This window comes from Pungitius pungitius, chromosome 20 (assembly GCF_949316345.1).
Source record: "Pungitius pungitius chromosome 20, fPunPun2.1, whole genome shotgun sequence".
NCBI lineage: Eukaryota > Metazoa > Chordata > Actinopteri > Perciformes > Gasterosteidae > Pungitius > Pungitius pungitius.
In genome coordinates this window covers 1,205,190-1,228,476 of record NC_084919.1, presented here as the reverse complement: position 1 = coordinate 1,228,476, position 23,287 = coordinate 1,205,190, and the positions used below count along the sequence as shown (strand labels likewise).

At 46.6% G+C, this 23,287-nt stretch overlaps 3 protein-coding genes across 3 annotated transcripts; 2 read left to right on the top strand and 1 right to left on the bottom strand.

Moving 5' to 3' along the window:
• Window positions 1–2,059, top strand: LOC119195210 (spermatogenesis-associated protein 45-like). The gene is made up of 2 exons (XM_037449964.2): window positions 1–1,499; window positions 1,647–2,059. Exons 1-2 carry the CDS (start codon window positions 1,259–1,261, stop codon window positions 1,664–1,666), a joined length of 261 nt encoding a protein of 86 aa, XP_037305861.2. The 5' UTR covers window positions 1–1,258; the 3' UTR covers window positions 1,667–2,059.
• A 1,896-nt stretch (window positions 2,060–3,955) lies between these two features.
• nsl1 (NSL1 component of MIS12 kinetochore complex) lies at window positions 3,956–6,702 on the top strand. The gene is made up of 6 exons (XM_037449518.2): window positions 3,956–4,226; window positions 4,834–4,906; window positions 5,013–5,146; window positions 5,263–5,317; window positions 5,686–5,753; window positions 5,845–6,702. Exons 1-6 carry the CDS (start codon window positions 4,038–4,040, stop codon window positions 6,052–6,054), a joined length of 729 nt encoding a protein of 242 aa, XP_037305415.2. The 5' UTR covers window positions 3,956–4,037; the 3' UTR covers window positions 6,055–6,702.
• A 4,686-nt stretch (window positions 6,703–11,388) lies between these two features.
• atf3 (activating transcription factor 3) lies at window positions 11,389–13,275 on the bottom strand. The gene is made up of 4 exons (XM_037450229.2): window positions 13,192–13,275; window positions 12,153–12,411; window positions 11,950–12,057; window positions 11,389–11,819 (listed from the first exon to the last, which is right to left on the bottom strand). The coding sequence occupies exons 2-4, from the start codon at window positions 12,408–12,410 to the stop codon at window positions 11,472–11,474; spliced, it is 714 nt and encodes a 237-aa protein (XP_037306126.2). The 5' UTR covers window position 12,411; window positions 13,192–13,275; the 3' UTR covers window positions 11,389–11,471.
• Between the last annotated feature and the right edge of the window lie 10,012 nt (window positions 13,276–23,287).

Sequence of the window (23,287 nt, the reverse complement as noted above, 5' to 3'; positions counted from 1 at the left end):
CCCCTCCCGAGAGAGGCAGGAAGCGAGCACGAAGCACAGCGACGATGCTTCAGAGAGAAACGACTCAGAGAGAAACACGTTAAGACACACGGGGACTTTAAAGGAGACATCCGCTGTGTCTCTGTCTCATTCTCTTACTGCCCCCCCCCCCTCTCTCTCTCTCTCTCTCTCTCTCTCTCTCTCTCTCCCCCTCTCTCTCTCTCTCTCTCTCTCTGTCTCTCTGTCTCTCTCTCTTTTGTGTAGCCAGGATGTCGCGCGAGTTGCGGATGAGCCAATAGAAGAGCAGCTCGCTCTGGTGCTTTGTGTTGCTTCACGGGGGTTTTATTTATATATATAATTTATATCCTTCTCTTTCTTACAGAGCCGTTGCACTTTTACCACACAAAATAAGAATTAGAATGAGAAAATAGGAATTAGAAAGGCATTGTTACAACTAAGCATTTACGTGATTATAATAAAATGTCGCCATTTTAGTCCTTAATAAACAAATTAAATATATGTTTCATCTCAGGTCGAGATCCTGTCTGTTCTAAAAGGGTGAAATATGATAATAGATGTAATAAAATCTGTGTGTGTTCAAATATGCAAATGAAGGCAACAAAAGAAAGAAATAGGAAAACTAAATCTAAATTTGAGAAGAAATGAATGAAAGAATATGACCCCCGGCTGCTCGGGCCTAACTGACCACGTGCTCAGCTCTTTACCTCTAATCCTAATCAGCGTTTGACCCAGTGTGACTCCAAAGGGGAATCCCAGGAAACTCCCTGTAATGGTTTAAGCAATGATTTTTAAATGAAAGCAAACCCCAAATGTTTCAGCTTTATTATATTTATTAATATGTCCCAAATAAAAATGAATGAGAACGTTTATATCCAAAGCGAGTTATGATTCAGGCTGTGAATAATTCATCAGATGAGCTCTGAGCGAGGAGGTCTCACTCTGTCTCTGTTTCAGAGTACCACCATCAGCAGATAGCTGTCCTTCAGACAACAGGAGACAATACATCACATGTCTACGTCCTCCTGGTCTGTATCGAAAAAGGAACATCGGAGAAGATTGTCCAGGATTTTAAATGATGTTCTAAACTCTCACAGTAACTCATCGCTTCAAGTATAAAAGATCTTTGGGGCGCGCTTCTTCTTCAGGTTTCTCAGTTGTCATGGAAACGGCAGCCTCACAAACCGACGCCACCGTCGATAATTTACAGCGGGACAATAAAACAAAAAACAAACAATAGACAGCCACAAATTAGACCCACATGTCTGCAGCTGAGGAGCCGGCTCTCCTGGAGCTGAACCTCCGCAGGGAGACGTGGTGTCAGGTGGAGGTGAACCCCCGGCGCTGCTGGGAGAGGACCGAGAGGAGACACTACCGGGCTCACCTGCGCACCAACCCGGTCCTCCTCACCGCCCTGACCGGCGGGCCGCAGCGCGGTTCGGCCCGCGAGGAGCGGCCGCCCGCCGCCCGCCTCCCGGAGAGAAGGCACTTCGAAGAGAGCCGTAAGGAGGATGTTAGAAACACCATTTAAAATGAATCCAGGGAGCTTCGTATCATGTGAAGCCATGTGTGTTTAAAGCCTTCATTGAACAGAAATTTGAAGTTATTATTTCTTTATGTGTATATAATGCCTGGTTATTCTTCTGCAGATCAGTCACATCTGGTGTAACATCTGGACCTGAAGGAACTCCAACGATTACGGGCCAGAATACATCACAATATAATATCTCTTCATAAGAGGAGAACTACAAGTATCCACCTCATTTGTAGATGTGTCCGTCTGCCTCTAATAAAATGAAATAAACAAGTGTGTTATCTTCCAAATGTGAGACTCGTTCACCAGAGGATCAGGACTAAGGGGCTCGTTCCCGAGAGCAAAGAGAAGGGAAACATCTGCAGAGGAGATCCAGCTGTGTCGAGGCTGGCGGAGCCCACGCAGATGTGGTCCGGAGGGAGCTGCTGGACCAGCTGGTCTCTCTGTGCGGAGACATCACAGATGTGTCGGTTGTCTTTTGTCACAAAGTGTATTAACAAACAGATTAAAGATCACCTTACAACAACATATTGCTCTCCTACTTCCACTTTAAATCCAAGTGATAAACAGGGTGTGACTGTGTATGTGTGTGTGTCTGTGTGTGTGTGTGTGGGGGGGGGGGGGGGGGGTGGTTTGGAGGTTTAACCAGTTAAACCTGCTTTATATCAAAGTATGGATCTGTGTTTCATGAGCCTGTTTAATTCTGTAAGAACGGAGAGGGTGCAGCGGTGTGTGTGTGTGTGTGTGTGTGTGTGTGTGTGTGTGTGTGTGTATAATGGTAAATATGTTACATAGTCTTATGCTCAAAGAGTGATTATTGTCTGTATTGAAGTATGAATGTGTATTAATGTGAGAAGAAAAGGGAGATTCTTTTGCAGCTGTGTAAAGGAGGACAGTCTTGAACAAAGGAACTCTGTTACCTCGACTTTAACCTTGGTTCTTATCTCAACTTGGTTTGCAACATTTCACTCCTGCCACTGAGGATGACCTTCGTGTGTGTGTATAAAAGCTCAGCGCTTTGACTGCTCGGAGACGCCGTCTCCACAGAGCATCGTGTATTTGACCTCCTGCTTGAACTTTGATCCTTCATCAAGACTCTGTTTTACTAGATGAACCCAGAACCAAATCATTCTCTTCTCCCAAACTAGTTTTATTGAAATATTCCACAACAGTGTAACGTGTCTGTGTGTGTGTGTGTGTGTGTGAGACGCTCTCCAATAGAGCGAGAGTGTGTGTTCTCTGTGTTCTTAACACTGCGACAGAGCTGCTTCAAGCCCTGAGGAAAAGACATCTTTCATCAAGACATTTAAACACCCTTTTAGATATTTTCTTTCTGGCGTCGCCCCCAGTGGCCATTCAGGGGAATGCAGCTGTAACAACAGGTGGTCTGCTCACAAGTGACCATGCATTGCACCTTTGTGATGTGCGGACTTCACTTCACCTGTAGAATATTTCATTTTCAGATTCAAAGTTGTGAGAGAAGATGAAAATCAGTGTTGAGGATTGGAGCCACTGCCTGAAAGCCGGGTGCTGCTTTGAATAACAATGAATAAGAAAAGGTAAATACGCCCCGGCCTCCCCTCAGGTGTTCCTCACCTGGACGCCGCTCAGCCGGCTGGATTCGGTTACTCTCACAATGTGTCTGCTCAATAAGCCCGGCGGGGGTGGGGTGTGGATTGTTTTGCTACCTGAGGCTTCACGCCACCCCCCCCCCCCCCATCCCCAAGGGGATGGAGGACAAAACATGGAGCCTCCAGATGTGGATAGCTGTGAGAGGAGGACTCAAAGGCCTGAACAACAAACAGATCCAGCGGTGAGCAGCTGCACGGCGCTACGTGAACCTTTGGTTCTGTACATCTGGTTCTGATCTCAGTGAACCTCGGACCAGGAGGCCACGTTTAATCTTCCCCACAAATCTCTTCTCCCTCCTCCGAGTTTAAAACCTTTACTATAATGTTTAATGATTAACAAACTAGTGTTAACATGGTCATGCCGCGCACACAAACGTGTGTGTGCGTGTTGAATTGTCTTCGTTGACCTGAGCTGACCTCTGTGGTCCTGTGGATCACATCCTGCAGATCCTAGAAATGAAAAAAAGATTCACAGCAATGAGGTTAACTTGAACAGACTATTTGATCTAGTGTAAGCTTACATATTATTGTGTACATACAGGTTTTAAGATTCAAAGTTAAAATTCGACGGATGCCCGCATACTTTTATGACCTATGCTACATGTTTAGGTCTTTTTAAACAACTCACAGGTTGATATGTGACAGTAATCATCAATGTATCGATATTCTACTGAAACAATCCAAATATTAAGCGCCAGCTGCACGAACTATGCAGAAAAACTAAAATATTCGTACATTTTAAAATATGAACCGTAGTTCCAGCCGGCGGAACCTCGCTGCGACGCTAGACGTGTTGTTTCCGGGACACATTGTCAGTCGCACCAGGAAGCCGCGGCTCCGTTTCCGGTTCACATATAAACAAGTTGGCGGTAAAGATGGAGGCTGCGGAGAGCGGACAGTTACGCGAGGCTGAAAGCAGCGAGGAGTCCCGCGTCCAGGTGACGTCCAAGAGACACGTCGTGGGACAAATAGACCAATACAAGGACATTCTGAGGACAGCTCTGGACGGACAGCCGGACGTCTCCGAGGACACGAAGCGGGTTTTACTGCAGGAGCTGCTGATAGTGAGTCAAACCGTAAACAGTAAATGTACATTTAGAAGATCGATTATAAATGTGTTCCTGTCAACTATCAACAAACCGCGGATTCAAGACTTAAGTTTAAATTCTTCACCAAATCCCGCTGAATTTAATACTTAAAATCCGCCAACATTCAAACATCCGAGTAAAATCACAACTAAAGGTTCCCTGAATCTTCTATGAGTTGAATAGAGCATTTCGGCCTAAAGGTGTTAGATAGAAACTCTTAGTTTGGATATAATATAATATATAACAGTTTAGACCGGTTAATTGTTAAATAATAAGTAAGTAAGTTAACTTTCTGGAAATAAAGTTATGTTTCTAAATCCATCAATATATACAAGTTGTGTACAATTACTTCAAGTACAGGACAAAATCCGTTGATTCCAGTAAATAAAAAGGTTGCACATGAAGAGTCTTTGGTAGTAAAATATCCTTTTTTACGTGAAGCAGCAGAATTTTCCAGCTTTTCATCCTCCATCGTGAGCGTTTCTTTCCCCCGACGGCGACAATCAACTGAATTTTGCCCTTTTGCTTCCACGAAAAAACACAAATTGTCTGAGACGTCCGTAATGAACTTCTCTTCTTGCAGAACTTCGAGGGCGGCGTGCAGGACAACGTGCTGGTGAACGGGCAGCCGTGGGAGGAGGCGCCCGATGTGGAAGGTGCTTCAGATCCACAGAACATAATTAAAGTCTTAAGATAAAAGTCCTATTCAATGAACTGAAGCCCCCCTCCCCCCCCCGTCTCTCCTCTGCCTCCCCCACTCAGCGGAGGACGAGGCGATGGACCTGGAGAGCCTGCTGGACGACACAATAGTCGAGGCGGCCAGGCGGCGCCGCGCCTACCCGAAGAAGATCCTTCCTCACGTGGTGCACTCGCTGAGGGCGGAGCGGAGCCTCATGGTGGGTGTGTGGACAGAGGGACACATCTGGCTGCGAGGACATAGGAACCGTGGACACTTACAGGTTTACCTGTGTTCTTACCTGTGTTTGACTAATCTTCATCTTTTGCTTCTCAGGGTCTGTACGAGCAGGCGGTCAAACCTCAAGAGGTCGTCACCGATCCAGGTCAAGGTCGCTACCTTTTTACGTGTCTTTACACACTCGTGGAGCGATTGCAATGCTGCACACACACACGCACACACACACGCACACACACACACACACACACACATCAGCGCTGCTGTGTTTCTCTCTTCATTATCGGTGTGACGGTGACAAAGAATAAAAGGACAAACTCCAAATTAATCAAACAGCTGATCTTCTGCTTAAAGTGGAGCCCGGGTTGTTGTTCTTATTATTACCTAAATATAAAGGAACAAATCTTACTCACATGTGTGTTTATTTTATTAAATATACAAACAAATTTCGCTAAACTTGCAGAACGATGCAGAAACTGTTGGTTTTTTAACGGCTTCTTCTTCTCTGTGTTCCCTCTGCAGAGAGCTTCATGAAGGATTTGTCAGCTGAAGCTCCTGTGGTGGTGAAACAGGCCATCCAGGCCATAAAGGTACACGCCATGGAACACGCCATGGAACACGACGTATGTTGTGATGTATTCTGAGGCGACGCATGGGAGTTTATTTGTTTGCTCCCTGTAGGCGATCACCACGCTGCAGAAGCAAGCCGAGGGGCTCCGTGAGATCCTCAACATGAAGCCCAGTCGCGGCACCCTGGAGATCCACCGAGAGGTGTTTGGCTGCGACGGCCAATCGGACGGAGCCGCGCGGCGCGGGCGTCCAATCGAGAGAAGCACGGAGGAGGCAGCCGCCGCGGAGGGCTACGTTCCCCTCCGAAAGAAACCCGAGTGACACTTTCTTTCTTGTGTTTGTGTTCTTTACACAACAGAACGCAGCGGTGAAAAGGATCCGTCCCGTCTCACATTTGGACATAAATATCATTAATGGAGACGTTACGGTGACGTCCCATAAAATGTCTCCGTGTTGAGGAGATAATAAAAAGTCTTCGTATTGTTCAATATGAACTTCTCGCTTGCAGGACCTTTTCTGCTCTGACGTCCTATAAATAAGATCCTGACACAGTGACCTGGGTTATTTAACCAGTGTCTCTGCAGGAGGAGCAGCGCGTGCTCTCTGAGGCCTGTAGTGCTCCAGAGGAGCAGCAGGGGGCGCCGCTCCCCTCGTGTACTCTTATGTTACCTCGTTTGACACAAATTATGAAAGCAGGCGCAACACGACTTTGATAATTAAGTTCAAGATGTCAGATGCATGTTTATGGATTTGAAAGCAGCTCACAGCATGAATAAGTCTGATGGACCTTCAGAGTTTAATAAATGTTTCTCTAATGTAATAACCAAAGAAAAGTTTTTTAATTTAGTGCACTGAAAGAAAACAAGTATGACACAACACAAAGGAAGTTTTCTTAATCCTTCAAACCTTCATTTCTAATTTAACATGATGTTTCCCATAACCCCCCCCCCCCCCCGTGCCCCTCCCCTCGGGGTCGTTGTGAGGTCACCTGCGGGTCACTCAGCGGTCTGATTGCGTTGGAGGACGCTGGCTGAGCCAGCCCCCCCCCCCCAATCACAGCAGCTCCTTTTTGCCATTTCGTTCTTCCTCCCACGAGTTCATTCTTTGTTTTGAGGAAGTTGTTGACGCAAAGCGAGCGGAGCTCCGCCCCTTTTTCTCTGCTGCAGACTTCTGGAGAAACTGGACAGATTTCTTCAAAGCATGCTGGTTTTGTTGGTTTCATCAGGTGGGCGGGGCTTATCAAACCGCCATGAAGTATTGCAGAGTGGACACACGTCCATGATCCCACTGCCCCGATGACTTTAGTGCGTCTTAACTCCACCCGCCTGGTGCTCCACGCCGGCTTAAACAAAGCCACCTTTGGTGCAGGTAAACAGTGAGATCCTCACCTGGCTCCTAAAGCGGCTCCATCTCTGTGGACCGACTGTACAGCCCAAATACACTTGTTTCTATAGATAACATCCCTGACCTCTGTGTGACCTCTGTGTGACCTCTGGGCCTCGATAGCTAAATGCCACGGGGTCTGCAGGTGTTTTACCTTCTCCACTAAAAGGTGTTCTGCTGCTGTCCTGAAACATGATTTATCACAGTCTTATCAATACTTAATCAGGCACAAGCAAGCACATGCTTGCACACACACACACATGCATACACACACACACACACTTCTAGTGAATTTCCCAGTGGATGCAGATCCGGTTCTGTGGAAGAAGTTCATTGTATTTCAGCAACACTTTTCTCAGGAACCCGATGCTTGTTTCCACAGATTTGATCTCAATGCGTTGGAGACGTTGTCTTCACATGTTGGTCTTCTGGAGGATGTTGTTGGTATCCAGGTACTTTAAGTACTAATGCCACGCTCCACAGTGTGTGGGATTAATCGTAGCCGATTTCTCCCCAACGTGCTTTATTGTGAAAGCGCTTTGATTCTTTTGTCATTATTTTAACTTTCCTGTGATATCTAAAGTGAATCTCGTTATGTCCTGTTGCTCCTCCACTTTAAAAGTTGACCAGCGGTTTGTTGTGCTTTTAATGTGAAGGAGTTTCATAATCAAAAATCCAAGTTGTCACGGCAGCTTTTTCACATTCGGGACTTTACACTCATTTCAACTGTCAATCATGCACATTGTCTTGAAAGGTGTGCAGAGGACGTGCAGACGTGTTTCCTCTCTCCAGGTGAGCGGGGTTTCACCTTCAATGAGGACGTTCACTTCCTCGTGTCCCCTCGTTCTTTCTGCTCCGACCTTTTTGGAATTCCCTGTTTGCACTTATTTTCCAATAGTTCTTCCTTCTTATAATTCCCCTCCCCAGAGATGCTGCAGGGCTCCTTTACTTCCTGGTGTCTTGTACCCTGTGAAATGTTCAGAATGCTGGTGTCACATGACACCTGTTAAACGTATGCGTTTGTTCGTGAGTGAGGAGGCGTCCTGCTGCTGCCCCGCTGACGTTTGCTTCCTCTGGTGGATTCTACTTTGTTCATTTGTTCATTAATGAGTCAGGTGACGAGTGAGCAGTTCTGTCACTGTGCAATCAATCCCTCAATGTCCCTCCAATGTCCCTTTACGATCAACGTGCCCATAAAGGGACGTTTTTATCGGATATTCCTGCCCGGTGTAGAGAAACCTCCTGCGTCACCATGGCGACGGCAGCCTGTAGCGCGGCGGTTGAACGTTGTGAAACCGTCGCCGTGGTAACCAGTGGTTCACCTTGTGAAACTCGTCACCGGAGGACGGACGTAACGCAGCGTCACAACGAAAGCGTCGCTTCAGAAGCCGCTGGTCACTTCCTGCGTGACCGCAGGTCCCCGAGAGCGGACCTCTCCGCTACTACAATGACAGGTGCATTGTGGGAGTGAAACCAGGCTGGAGAGAATTGCATCAGACACAAATCCCCGAGCAGCAAATTCACCACAACCGCATTGAGTACCTGCAACATGTGCTGGAGTGTGCTTAGCGGTGACCTTTGACCCCACCACACAGGACGTTGCCGGTTAAAGATTACGAAACCGTTGTTGCATCACTTCGCCTCCTCTTGTGACTCCGTTGCATCAGTTTCTACCTCAATGACAAAGCATCTTCCCTCTCATCGTGTGTGTGTGTGTGTGTGTGTGTGTGTGTGTGTGTGTGTGTGTGTGTGTGTGTGTGTGTGTGTGTGTGTGTGTGCAGCTGGTGTGGTCGACGCGATCGCTTCCTGGAACAAAGAAAGCAGGTCAGTGACCTCGACCTTTGACCCAGAGAATAAACTGTACTGTGTCACTGAGTCATATTGAAACTTCCCACTTCTGCTTCCACTTGAAGGGAGAACCAACTGTACTAAAGAGCGCTTTGGAACAGAATGTGACGACAAACAGGCCTTTAGTTACTCTTCTATGAAATGACGTCGGTGCTGGAAAGAGACGGAGTTTATTTATTAAGTGGAGTTTCTCTACGTCTTTTCACAACAGTTAAAAGGTTCAAAGGTCAAAGTTACTCATTCTCATGTACTTGTCATGACCATGTCTGCTCCATGTCTCCTCCATGTCTGGTCCATGTCTGCTCCATGTCTGGTCCTGCTTCCAGCCTTCCCATCAGACCTTTTAATCAGAGCACATCAGGTGCATCGTGGTTTTGACTTGAACTCGGACGCGATGAAGCAACAACAAAGAAAGCGTCGGCCTTCGTTGTGCAGCTGGTTCTGATGTGATGCAGTGAGCAGCCTGGTTGTCATGAAGGAGGAGGAGGAGGACGTCTTCAAGGAGGATGTGAGTGAACCTCTCCCACCAAGGAGAAGCGCTGGAGGCGTGATACCGGGTCGTTTTCCAAGCTGTTCTGGATCAAGTTGAAACGTTTCCCTGCATGAAGAAGGTCCTTGAGGCCTTTTGATGCTCCTCAGCGTTCAGCAGCAGATGTCATTCTAACACGCGTTTGCTTTCATCACCTTTTCGTCCCAGGCGGGAGGGGTGAAACTGGAGCTGTCACATCAGGCAGAAACGGGCGGGCCGGGGTCATGTGACTGGTGTTGTTTGTTATATGCAGGCAGGAGGGTGGAGTTTATTGCTTTAGGCAGATTACCTGAGAATTAGCCACAAATCACAAAGTCCATTCAGCTGCAAAACCTGAAGCGTGTTTCTGTTCCTTCCAGACTGCTGGTTTCTCAGCTCCGCCGCACCGATGACATCGAGGAGCTCATGACTTCTCCACATGTTCAGTCTCGTCTCCGTGCCACAAACATCTGCCCTGAGCTCTCACCGAGCGTCGGGACGTTCTCCAGGAGCTCGTGTCCCTCTCTGGGAGCCTGAAGAGTCACTTTGGGACGTGTTGCTAGTGAAGTTCTGAGAGACGAAGTGGACTTCTCTTTCTGGCTTTAAATCATGTAGTCTGAAACAAGACGTGTTAATGAAGCCCAATGGACTGTAGTGTCTTGATTTAAAGTATCGCATGAAGTCCGTAATCCTCTTTAAATCCCCTTTGCAACATGTTTAGCTGGTGTGTTGTCTCTTATTCCCACAATGAATACCTTCAAAAGCAACCATTTCCCCCCCAAAAAGGACGCCATGCCGCTGTGACATTTGCAATACGTGTTTTTAATGGACAAAGTATCAAAAACAACAGTTGACAGGAAGTGCATGTTGGCAGTAGCAGTAGAATCCAACTCAACGCATAGATGTATATGAAGGCCTTTATATATATTTATGACAACATGAACCTTCTTCTACCAAACGCACCAAATGAAACCTGGAATCCACACAGAAAGGAATTATTGTTCTTCTTCCCCCCCAAAGCCGACAAATACTGATCAGCAGAGTTCCCCTTTTTAACGTCTCGCGTCATGAAGGCTAACGCTATCAAGCTAACGCTATTAAGCTAACGCTATCGAGCTAACGCTATCAAGCTAACGCTATCGAGCTAACGCTATCAAGCTAACGCTATCAAGCTAACGCTATCAAGCTAACGCTATCGAGCTAACGCTCCAAGCAGTAAACCTGAGCTTTGCTCACCCTGTTTCTTCCCTGATGAGGCTTCATTCTGAACTACACCACATAGTTACAGCTAGCAGTTAGCCGTTAGCAGTTAGCCGTTAGCAGTTAGCAGCGCGGTCCTTTGTGGCACGTTGGACTTGTGTCCAGTCTCTTAGATTTTTCTTTTCAACAATTTTTAATTTACTAAGAAAAGTGAGTAATCATCTGCATGAATGATCATATTGTAATTTGGTACAGTGCTTTTTAATATAAATAATAATAATAATAATAATGATGGTGATGATGAACCCTGCCTGCAAAGTACATTTCCCTTTTGTAAATGCTGCTGCTGCCCGACAGCAAACCACCTGAAACCTGGACATGACGCTCAGGTCCCGAGTCACTCGTCGCCGTGTAAAGGACGAGCAGACGGGGTCGACACGGCAACAGCACGCCGCACAGTAGTTACTAAATAAATACACAAAGCTTCATACAGCAACAATGAGCACGGACGACGACGTCTGTCCACACTCACACGTCCGTCTTTCCCTTTAAAACGGCACAAAACGTCCTCCCGTCGATTCCGAGTAGCAGTAAATGTTTTCTTTAGTGCGACGGGTCCTTGGCAAAGACGCCTCGTAATGTTCAAACCAAACTCTTCCCGTCGGGCCCTTCAGGGAGCGGGAAGCCCCCCCCCCTCCTACCCCCCCCCCCCCCGTCTCTCTAGCAGCTTCGTGGACAGTCTTTGAGAGCGAGGAGAGTGGCGTCCTCCTCGCGGTGCTGAGGCTCCTCCAGCCCGGGCTCATAGGTGGCCGGGGCAGTGCAAGTGGTCGAGGGTCAGAAGTCCTCCGTCGAGAGGCGACAGCGTGGAGACGGAGGAGGTGGACGAGGAGTAGGCGGTGGCGGCGGTGGACGAGGAGGAGTAGGCGGGGGCGGCGGAGGAGGTGATGGTGTGGAGCTGCAGGGCGCTCTCCTTGATGTGCTGGAGGAAGAGGTTCCTCTCGTCCTCCGGCGTCTGGCCGTTCTGGGCTCGGACGATGCAGGTCGGCCGGTGCAGGTTGAGCATGTAGACCAGCTGCTGCTTCTGCTGCTTCAGCTCCTCAATCTGAGCCTTCAGCTCCGTGTTGACGCTCTCCAGCTTCTCTGACTCCTGCAGGAGGGATGGAGATTAATGATGGTGGTCCTTAAAGAGCGCAGGAGAAGCATCTCTGACCCTGAACTTGAGGTATGTTTTAATCTCCTATTAGATGTGTTTTCCAGCTGAAGGAGAAGAAGAATACCTGCTGCAGAGTCTCTGTCTTCTCCTTCTTCTTGTTGCGGCACTTGGCGGCGGCGACCTTGTTCCTTTCTCTCCGCCTCTTCCTCCTCTCCAGCTCCTGAGGCGTGACCTGAAAAACCCGGGGGACAAAAAAACGTCAGTGTCTCAAAGCCCTCCACATGTCCCCGTCTCCCCCCGCCCCCCACTGTCTCCCCCTCTCCTCACCTCTCTCTTGGCGCCGCCCCCCCCGGCCCGGCCCTCGGAGGCGCGGTCGGAGCTGGAGCTGGCCCCGTCGGAGCTGGTCTCCCCCCGGAGGCCGTGGATCAGGCGCTTGGTCTGGATGGCCAGACGCAGCTCCTCCTTCACCAGGGGGCCGAAGGAGGTGAAGTCGTCCAGGGTGAGCGTGGCGGGCGGCGAGAGGCAGGGGACCAGGGCGGAGCAGCTGATGTCGGCCAGCGAGGGACCCGGGTGCTGCAGCATCATTCTGGGGAGGGAACAGGAGGGAGAGTCAATGATGTGTGATGAAGAGTCACAATAACCTCGATATGTGATGAAATAACGAAATAAAATGTACAATATAACGCAGTAATAAGGTGTTGAGGACACTTTTAATTAACACGAGTTATAATGATGCAGCTCTTAAATATTGCTCAACAAGAATATCATGAAAACAAAAGTCTTTCTTCTGATGTGACATAACAACTCAAAGCATTTGATGGAGAACCACGACGACCAGAATATTTGGCTTTTTGGGGCATAAACGGCATAAAAAGTTTGTGTAAGATGAACAAAACACACTGTCATAGAGAACATTCATTTATAAATAAACATTTCTATTTTATTCACATTATTTGGCTCAAGTTCTAAGTTTTATAAGTTTCGTCATTACATTTGGTTTCATTTTAACTTAACAACCACCCGGAGGAGCCTTATTATAACGTGTGTTATTATACTTTAATTCGCACAGAAGAAGCAGAAGAAGAAGAAGCAGAAGAAGAAGAAGATGAAGAAGCAGAAGAAGAAGAAGATGAAGATGAAGAAGCAGAAGAAGAAGAAGATGAAGATGAAGAAGCAGCTAACTGAATGAGAAAAGCTTCGTGATCACAAACTACTGAACAGCTGAACAACTTCAGAAGTTTGCGCGCGGTGTCCCGGGACAGCGGGACGTGTCCTCTGTCCCTCCCGGGGCTCCTCCGGACGGAACCGACCAACCAGCCCCCTCCCTCCCCCACCTCCCCCCGCTCCCCGGGCCCGGCCGTCCTACCTGTGTGAGTCGGTGTGGTTCTGGAGGAATCGGCCTCTCTGGAGTCTCGCTGCGTAAAGTTGCGCTTCTGTCCGGTGCGTTGCGTCACTCCGCTTATAAAGCGGCCGGACGGGGGCGGGGCGGCTGCGGGGGGGCGGGGCGTGGTGACGCAATCAGGAATGCTGTACGACGCGGGGAGGGAGGGGGGCAGGGTGAGCGGGGAGGGAGGGGGCGAGGTGGAGCGAGAGCAGAGGGTTGACGTCACCCTATTTATAGAAGGCTTATCCTGCGATGATGCAATCGAGCAACCCCGAGCTGCTCAGCCTTAACAAGGCAGCCCCCCCTTCCTCCTCCTCCTCCTCTTCCTCCTCTTCCTCCTCCTCTTCCTCTTCCTCCTCCTCTCCGAAAGCTTCCTTCCTATCTCCTCAGTCGTTTCCTCTTCCTCCTGTCCCCTCTTCTGCAGATCACTTGTTTCCTTTTGTCCTTTTTTCTCCCTCCTTGTTTTTGGTCCCGTTCCTCCTCTTCCTGCCTCCCTTCATCTTTCTTTCCCTTTATCTGATTTATTCCTCACCTCCTCTCTTTCCTCCCCCCCCCCCCCCCCACAAACCCTCACTTTCAAAGCTCAGGTGAATAAAATGTCCTCTTTGTAGATACGAACCACGTTTAAAAAGCTGAATAAAACTAATTAAACTGCTAGAATAAGAATATAACCTCGTTGTGACCCCCCCCTCGACCCCCCCCCCCTCTCTCCCTCCCTGCTTTGACACTGACATGGATTTACATTCCAGACATTGCTCACTAACGAGGGAATTATGTTCTTCAAGCTGAGTTATTTATTGTGTGGTTACACATCATCAGGTCGGGTACAAAGGGAGGGGACAGAGACATGGGACAGACAGACAGACAGACATGGGACAGACAGACAGACATGGGACAGAGGCATGGGACAGACAGACAGAGACATGGGGCAGACAGACAGACATGGGACAGACAGACAGACAGTCGTGGTACAAATGTCTTGTCTCCTCGTCTGCGTCTTAGCGTTTAATCCTTTGATCTCATTGACTCGTCCTCTGAGACGATGGAGGATTTCCACCTTAAAAATACACCTTTATTACCACTAGTACTGTAAAAGGAAGCCAGTATTCAGCAGTACTACTACTTCTAGTACTAGTGGTTTGTTATGAACAGTAACTGAATTAAACGTTTATCTGGTTTGTTGTTGTGTTTTATTCATAACTATCAACAGGAAGTCGGCCTCATTGGTTCCTCCCACAAACAGCCAATAGGAGTCTTTCATCGGACAAAAACACCTGTCTCACCTTTGGGAGGTGATCAGCTGTGAGGACCTCGCTCCATCACTCGTTTCCTGGAATCTACAAAACTTCCAGTCAAACTTTTCGCTTTCACCAGATCCAGTTTTTCTTCAGAAGCTCGAGGAGGATTTTGTGAGTTGTGAAACCTGAAAATGAGGCGTCCGTTTGTGGGTTTCATGAGTGCTTCAAAAAGGATTGTACAACAGGATGTGACTGTAACCTGCACCTCTCCTGTGTGTGTGTGTGTGTGTGTGTGTGTGTTCATGCATGTTTCCAGGGAAGCCTTCCCATTGGACGAGCTGCTCGGCCACGAAAGCCATGAAACTGTAAATGATCCACCTCCATCCTAGTGGAGCCCTTCAAAGACGCTTCACCTGCTGCTGCCTGAGAAGAACTTATCAGCTGTGGTTCCGTCTGGGTTCCGTCTGGGTTCCGTTTGGGTTCCGTCTGGGTTCTTGTCACAGTTGAAAGGAGCAACAAAGTCTCAGAGTGAAACTGCACTAATGTGATTTGCTGATTCTTTTAGTCACTGATTAGCTTTAAACGTTTTGTTTTCGATTCACCAACTTTTCCACCTCTAATAGGCTGTAAAATAGACCCCCCCCCCCTGCCTCCCCCCCCCCCTGGTGGCAGACAGGTGGGTGCAGAACCCTTTAAGAGGTCAGTGTGTGTCCACATTGATGCTCCCGTCACTGCTGACCCGGTTAACTATTAATACCTGATGATTGAAGCGTGAAGCCGCCGCCTGAATATCACGTTCTCTATTTTTATGTTTGAGGGCTTTTCATACCGAGCTCTGAGTGTGTGTCTGTTTGTGTGAATGTGTGTGTGACTCCTGTTTGTGTGAATGTGTGTGTGACTCCTGTTTGTAAGTTATTATGTGAGATTTGATTCATGACGTTTATTAAATAGAAATCGTTGAAATAAATATTAGAGATTAAATGATGAAAGTGGGAGTTGATGTGGTTCTAGATTATATGATATTTGTTTTATTATTATTTAGTGTAAAAAATAAATACCAAATGATGAATAAACTTTACAAAGTTAAATATAGTATTTCCTCTTTTATATTTAACACAATTCTAGAAACAGCAAATGTCTGTTAATAATCACACTAATGTAAATGTTAGAGTTATTGTTCTTTATCGTGTCGTATCAGTTTTGAACCTCAGTCTCAAATAAAGGCGGCGACATGGAAGCAGTTTACTGACAGGACGACGAGAGCTAAGTTTCACTTTGAGGCATCGAAGGTTTCTCATAAAGAGAATCGACTCATTGGAAGAGAAAGTGAAAAATATGAGAGCCCCCCCCCCCACACACACACACACACCTACACACACACACACACACACATATACACACACACATACACACACACACACACACACACATATACACACCTACACACACACACACACACACACACACACATATACACATCTACACACACACACACACACACACACACACACACCTACACACACACACATATACACACACACATACACACACACACACCTACACACACACACACACATATATATACACACACACACCTACACACACACACACACACACACACACCTACACACACACACACACACACACATATACACACACACATACACACACACACACACACATATATACACACACACACACACACACACACACATATACACACACACACACACACACACATACACCTACACACACACACACACACCTACACACACACACACACACACACACACACACACACACACACACACACACAAACACACACATACACGTTCATTTCTCAAAACATGAGAATATTTTCTGAAGGGCGGTTGCTACGCAACGTTGTCACCACGTTGTCACCACGTTGTCACCACGTTGTCACGCTGTGTATTCAAGTACTTTTTGACCCTTAAAAGGAAACATTTTACTCCCGTTTTAAAGTGAGTGCAATTTAAGCTCTGTGTCCAAATGAAAGATTTTATTATTGAGTAAAAAATGCAAGAGCAAATATCTCTAAATGTTTGTGGATCTAGTTCATTTTGTCAGGAACAGATTAATAATAATCTGCCTCTTGGTGCCCAGATTTATGGATTAAAAACAAAGGATTTGTTATTCTTATTGCTATATTTTGCATTTTACAAATGAGTCTTTGAACTGTTCTGGAAGTGCTGATGAAGACGATGGTAAGTGTTGAAGAGGAAGAGGGGGATGAGGAGGCTTCCCCCCCAGCGTCTCTTCCCCGCTCCCTGCTGTTTGCCCGGTAAAGACGCGAAGAGGATGAGACGCATTATTTCCCGGAAAGGAAGAGGGTGACGTAATCTGCTCCTGATCAGAATAAAAGAGGAGGAGGAGGAGGAGGGGGGGGGGGGAGGAAGGGGGGGGAGGACAGAGGAGCTATTGTTTACCCCCGGCTGCTATAAGAGAGAAATTTATTCTCATTCTTGTCTAATTGAGCTGCAAAAGACAGATTATTATTATTTATTATATAAATTAAATATAATATTCAATCAAATATATAAATATCTTTGATTCTATACTATCAAATACAAAATGTTACTACTATCAATATACATCTTATATCTATATTTACATATCCATAGTGATTATACTGTACTGCGCAGTAATTGAGTACTACTGAGTATCTTTAAAGAAATAACATTATATTTATTATATTTATTATTATTGTCTCCTCTCTTCCTACAGGTTTGTTCGTTTTTTCCGGGAAGCTCTTCCTCTTCCTCCTCCTCAGCTTCTTCATCACGGGGGATCTGGGAAATCCCCTCCCTCCCTCCTCCTTTCTACTCTCCCCCTCCCTCCTCCTTTCTACTTTCCCCCTCCCTCCCTCCTTTTACTCTCCCCCTCCCTCCTCCTTTCTACTCTCCCCCTCCCTCCTCCTTTCTACTCCCCCCCTCCCTCCCTCCTCCTTTCTACTTTCCCCCTCCCTCCCTCCTCCTTTTACTCTCTTGCCTCCACCTCCAGAATCACGCCACTGCTGAGAAGCGAGCAGTGTAAAACTTGGCGGATGGAGGGATGGATGGAGGAAGGAGGGATGGAGGGATGAATGAGAGATGGAGGGGTGGAGGGATGTAGGATGGATGAGAGATGGAGGGATGGATGGAGGATGGATGGAGGGATGGATGGAGGATGGATGATGGATGATGGATGGAGGGATGGATGATGGATGGAGGATGATGGATGGAGGATGGAAGATGGATGGAGGATGAGGGATGGAGGGATGGATGGAGGATGATGGATGGAGGGATGGAGGGATGGAGGGATGGATGGATGGATGGAGGATGATGGATGGAGGATGATGGATGGAGGATGGATGTGGACGATGTCTTTTTAGTGACCACACTAATGTTGTAACCACGTTCTAAATGTTGTACCCTTTGGATCCGAGGTGATTGGTCCTCTGGAGACTCCTTGTTTACACGGATGTGCTTCAGAAAATCCATTATTTGAAACAAATATCCATTTCTGATTGGGTCAGATATTATTGTACTTTATTTGATTTATTTTGTCTTTTATAGTTTCATTGTGTTTGGTTGTTTCTGTTCATCTTTGTCAGTTAAAAAAGTCATGTGACTTTTAGCAGTTACATACATGTGCAAACATGTACCTTTTACTTTCACTTATGAGTCACACCCTGTTTTGTACTTTTTGTACCTCATTTTTCTTCTTGTTCTGTTTCAAACATGAACTCACCTTTGTCCTTTAATACTTCACTCAGAAGAGATCACGAGTTGATATTGATCAGCATCTCAGTGGGGGGGGGGGGAGGTCAGTGATTCATCATCATCATCATCATCATCATCACTCACAACATCAAAGTGATGAGTCAGCATCGTCACATGAGTGACTTGGGCTATACTTGGTTATCTGATACATCTTCAGATCTAAAGGCTTTAAATGTCGTCATTTGAAGTGACTTCTAACTGTCTCTTTGTGATCTATTTGCGTCTCTGGGGTGAGTCTTTAGTTCTGAGTCTTTGTGTCCTGTGTCTTTGTGTCCTGTGTCTTTGTGTCCTGTGTCTTTGTGTTTATGATGAATTCCTTTGTTTCTCTTTCTTGTAAAACCACATTTTCTGCCCGGAGGCCTGAACTGACGCTCGGTTCACACCTCGCAGCAGTTTGGGTCGAAGCCCGCTGACGCAGCAGCTCGACACCTGCGACCTGCGAGTGACGATGATGTGAAAATAATCGTCAATGAGGATGAAAACCTCCTCCTCCTGGAGTTGGGGGACTTCTTCGTAGGCGTCAGGTAACTCTCGGTTTCAGTGGGAAGATCAAACAGGAAGTTCCCTGCGAGTCGGCTCTGACGCGGCTTTGAAGAATGAAGCCGGGCAGCTTCACGCAACAAAATGGCTTCGTGTGGTTGTTGGTTCTTTGACGTATGAGTCAGCATTGTGTCGAATATGAGAGAACCTGTTGGATTGCTCTCATGTTTCCACTCATGTTGACATCAGGTGGTTTGTTTTGGGAAATGTCTTTAGCAACCGAGAGGAATCGTGCTGAGATCAAAACAGACAAATAAAAACAGACGAATAATAAAGGATTCTGTATCTCTGTGTCAGTGTGGTTTAAGTGTATTATTACTGCTTCAAGACCAGATCTCAAGATTTAGATTATCATATGTATATATATATATATATATATACACATATATATTCATATTATCACATGACTATAATGTGACTGTGACCAGGGGGGCTCTACGGGGGGGCTTCAAACGCACCAGGACATGATTGTCACCCATCTAGTGGTGACAGAATGAATCCTTCACATTAATTAAAACAAACATACAAATTACATATATATATATACATATATATAGCTGTATATATATATATATGCAGAACATTTTAATTCCCAAGGATCCCCGGCCAGCTGACTGTGCTCGTTCTTTATGACTGGAGTCTCTCTCTCTCTCTCTCTCTCTGTGTTTATGTTTACACGGCTGTCACCATGGCAACAATGACCTTCATACTCTGCAGACTTCCACCCCTGGAACGCAGACAGGCAGACGGGCGGGGGAGCGAGGGGGAGGGGGGGAAGGGGAGAGGGAGGAAAACCTCCACTGGGCCGCATTCCATTCTGAAGAGTCCAAGTCCTTTGTCTCCTTGGCTTTCGTCTGAGGCGTGTTAATGTTCCCTTTTTATTATTTGTTTGTTTTGATCTGATATTGGAAATATCACAAGAATAAACACGATAAACAAAGAACTATGAAACCTTTGAAAGGTTTAGGTATTTGTGTAAAAAACATTCGCTTTTTAAGGATTTAGTAGGAATTCTATTTTTATATGGTTAAAGGAGTAAAAGCTCTGGAGTAAGATCTTTAAGGCTTTTTCCATATGAGACCTTCATGATCACATTATAACACTTTTCACCCTCAGATGTCAGGACTCATCGTCTCTGTGACGGTTCCTACCTTCCGTCACAGAGGAAACACAGCCGATGGGAATGGGACGCGTCCCAGGGTTCCCAGGCTGCAGAGGCCTCTGCGCGCCGCGTCACATCCTCCGAGGCTCTGGGACGCTATTTTTAGATTGTGTGTAAACTGGGTTGTGTGGCCTCGGCAGCTGCAACACACACACACACACACACACACCTTATTTTAAGTGTCTGTGACGTTAAAGCACTACTGGTCTTTATTTGTCTCATAGTGGCATTTAAAATACATTACATCATGCAGACATGTTGCCGTGTAAATAGACTCGTCGTCACGGATGACGTGTCTGATGCGCCGGCTAACATTAGCACGTGTGCTTACACTTCTATATTTGATGATGTCACACCTGATGGGCCATACGGGGGCCGACGTTCATTCGTAGAGCAATAAATCCTCTTCCTTGAGTTGAAGTCAGACTTCAAACCTCTGGAAGCTCCTGGAGCCGCTCCCTGATTCCACAGCTCTCGTCTCCGTAACCGTGACGACGGATTTGCATTTGTTTGTTTGCTCCTTTCTGCCCACGTTCAGCAGATCTTCAGTCTCCTCACTCTGACATCGTTTTCCCTATGTTTGTATATATAGAATTTTCTTGAATTTATATTTTATTTTTACTTTATCTTATTTTACATTCAAGTGTCATTTTTGCAACACGTATTTTCAATTTTTGTCTTAAATTTCAGTCAATTTTAGAAATCTCATTTTATGGTTATTTCTCTGAATCCCTCATCCTGTCATTTGGCCTCATCTCGTTTTCTATTCCACATCCATCTGTGGGTCACTTACACCCATCGGGGGGGGGGGGGGGGGGCTCAGGTGAGATGACATCACCGCCCTCCCGATCGGCAGCGTGACCTCATCCTGCATCATCATCAATTCCCAACGAGGGGACCCGGCGGCGTCCAATCGGCACAGGCCCCCGGATCGGCGGGTAATGAGGCCTGAGGCCGCCTCAGCCAATCGGATTGCAGAGCACAGAGTACCGCCTGCTGGTGCTCAGGGGGGAATCAATAATGCAGACACACACACACACACACACGGTTGCCCGTACTACCATTACGGCCGATGACGAAGCTCAGCGGCTTCGAGAGAATCGAGACGGAAGGACTCAGAAACACGAGTGAGGAGGGAAAGGAAGAAGGGAAAGTGATGGTGGAGGGAGTGATAAAAGGGGAAAATGTGATCTCAGTGTGTGTGATTCATCGCCAGGATTTACTGGTGAGTCACCACCGTAGTGACAATCTGTCGATACAGCAACCGGGAACCTGAACTCTCACTTCTCACCGATGGTTGGGTTTCAGCCACTGTTTCACACGCACAGATTCATTAGATCGGCACAGATGAAGTGTTGGAGGAACGATCGAAGCGGGGACACGAGGCAGTCAATCCAGAGGACACATTTGCAGGTTTTGTTGTCTGCTGACACGTATGTGAAGGTACGATGTGACGTCGTCTCCCTTAACGACGAGGTCCTTCTCCTTTTGTTTTGCTTCCTGATTAAAAAGGTGACATAGCTACAGTTAGCTCCAGTGAGCATGCTAAGCTATCAACGAGGAAGAAGTGATCACGTGTCATTCAGCTGACGCTTTCATCCAAAGCGACTTGCATTGCATTTGAACCCATGTTGTTATTTTACATTTTTGCCCGGGGAGCAATAAGGGGTCAGGTGACTTGCTCAGGGACACCTCGCCATGGAACACGGAGCAGCCGGGAGTCGAACCGCCAACCTTGTGTCTCCCAGCGCGGCTCCAAGCACAACCATCACAGCTTAATATTTACCTGATTACATATTTTTACCTGCAGGTTCTTCTACTTATAAACAAAGGTGGCAGAAGTATTTGTGAAAAAGGTAGACGACTAATAAAACCAATATTATGAAGTGCATGTTTAGTAAACAATTAACATTATAAGGAGTTAATGATTAGTGTTTACATTTAAAAGTGGGTTTTAGCTTAAATGCTGTCAAGCAGTCCCATTAACTTTGTGATAAATCTTTCTACATGAAACAAATAGGATTTTACCAACTTCTCATGAACTTGATCGAACCTGAAAAAAACAACAACAACATGAAGCTCAAACTTGTCGAGTCACTCTGATGATGATGATAATGAAGATGAAGAAGGCGGGCACACCTGACGGGAACGCAACGCAGACGACTGCACACGACACAGAGGAGGAACAAAGGTTCAAACTAAGACTTCCCTCTAATTTGAGCCTGAGTTTCTGCGGCTGACTCATCAAATAAAGCCGGCACAAAGGTCACATTCAGCCACCAGAGACGGATCGAGAGACGCTTCCAGGCCGCCAGAAATAATTACGTCACCACGTATTGTGTGCAGCGTTTTCGGTCAGCTGACCGGTGGCTCCGTGTTGAAACTCTTGAGGAAAACTAATACATCACTTATCACATGAGCTTTTTCCTCATGTGGCTGTGTGTGTGTGTGTGTGTGTGTTTCCGGGTCACAGGTTAATGAAGTCCAGGTTAAGGTTAAAGTGTGTGGGGTCAGTCCTCAAGGTGACGTTGTGGGGACCCAACGTTCAGAGTAAAAAAATGCTGGTCCCCACAACGTATACTGGGAATGTTCATTCAGGAGTCAGACTTGTTTAGTTGTTGTTTTAAGACAAGAGGAAAAATCTCACAGGGCCAATTACACCATAAACTGTTCAGTGCAACAAGTTTCATAATGAATTGTTATTAATGATCTAATTATAGTTTGTTTCCAGAAGAAATCTCTCAAGAACCTGTCATCGCATTGGAGGCCCACTTTGGATGGAACATTTGCAGATGCTTAAACCTTTTAATAAATACATACGTGAGCGACTCCTTTCTTTGTCTTCACCATCTGATAAACCAACAAAAGACACTTCATCTTTCCTCCGTAAACATGTGAGCGCGTTAGTGGAGACGATGATGTCATCTTGAGTCACAGCGAATGTCATTATGTGCTTGGTCACACACACACACACACACACACACACACACACACACACACACACACACACAATGAGTTTGGATTAAAATGACTTAAACAGAGTTGTGATGGGTCCTGATCATGCTGCCGGTAGTTTTTCCGTCAGCGGTTCGCTCGGTTCGCTCCTCCTTCCTGATAACAGCTCGACCCGATCGGTCACCCGACCGAGGAGTATAAAACCCAACCTGCTGCGTGAGAGGAACATGCTTGTTTTGTATTGTGGTGCCTCATTTATTTCCTCTGCTGACTGGTTATGAGTCAGCAGTTCACCGGCCCAGTGGTTACTTTCCAGCACCAGCCGACCTCCTGCTGACACAACAAACTACGAAGTTCATCAAATATTTAAAAAACAGATTGAACTAACAAAAAAGTATATT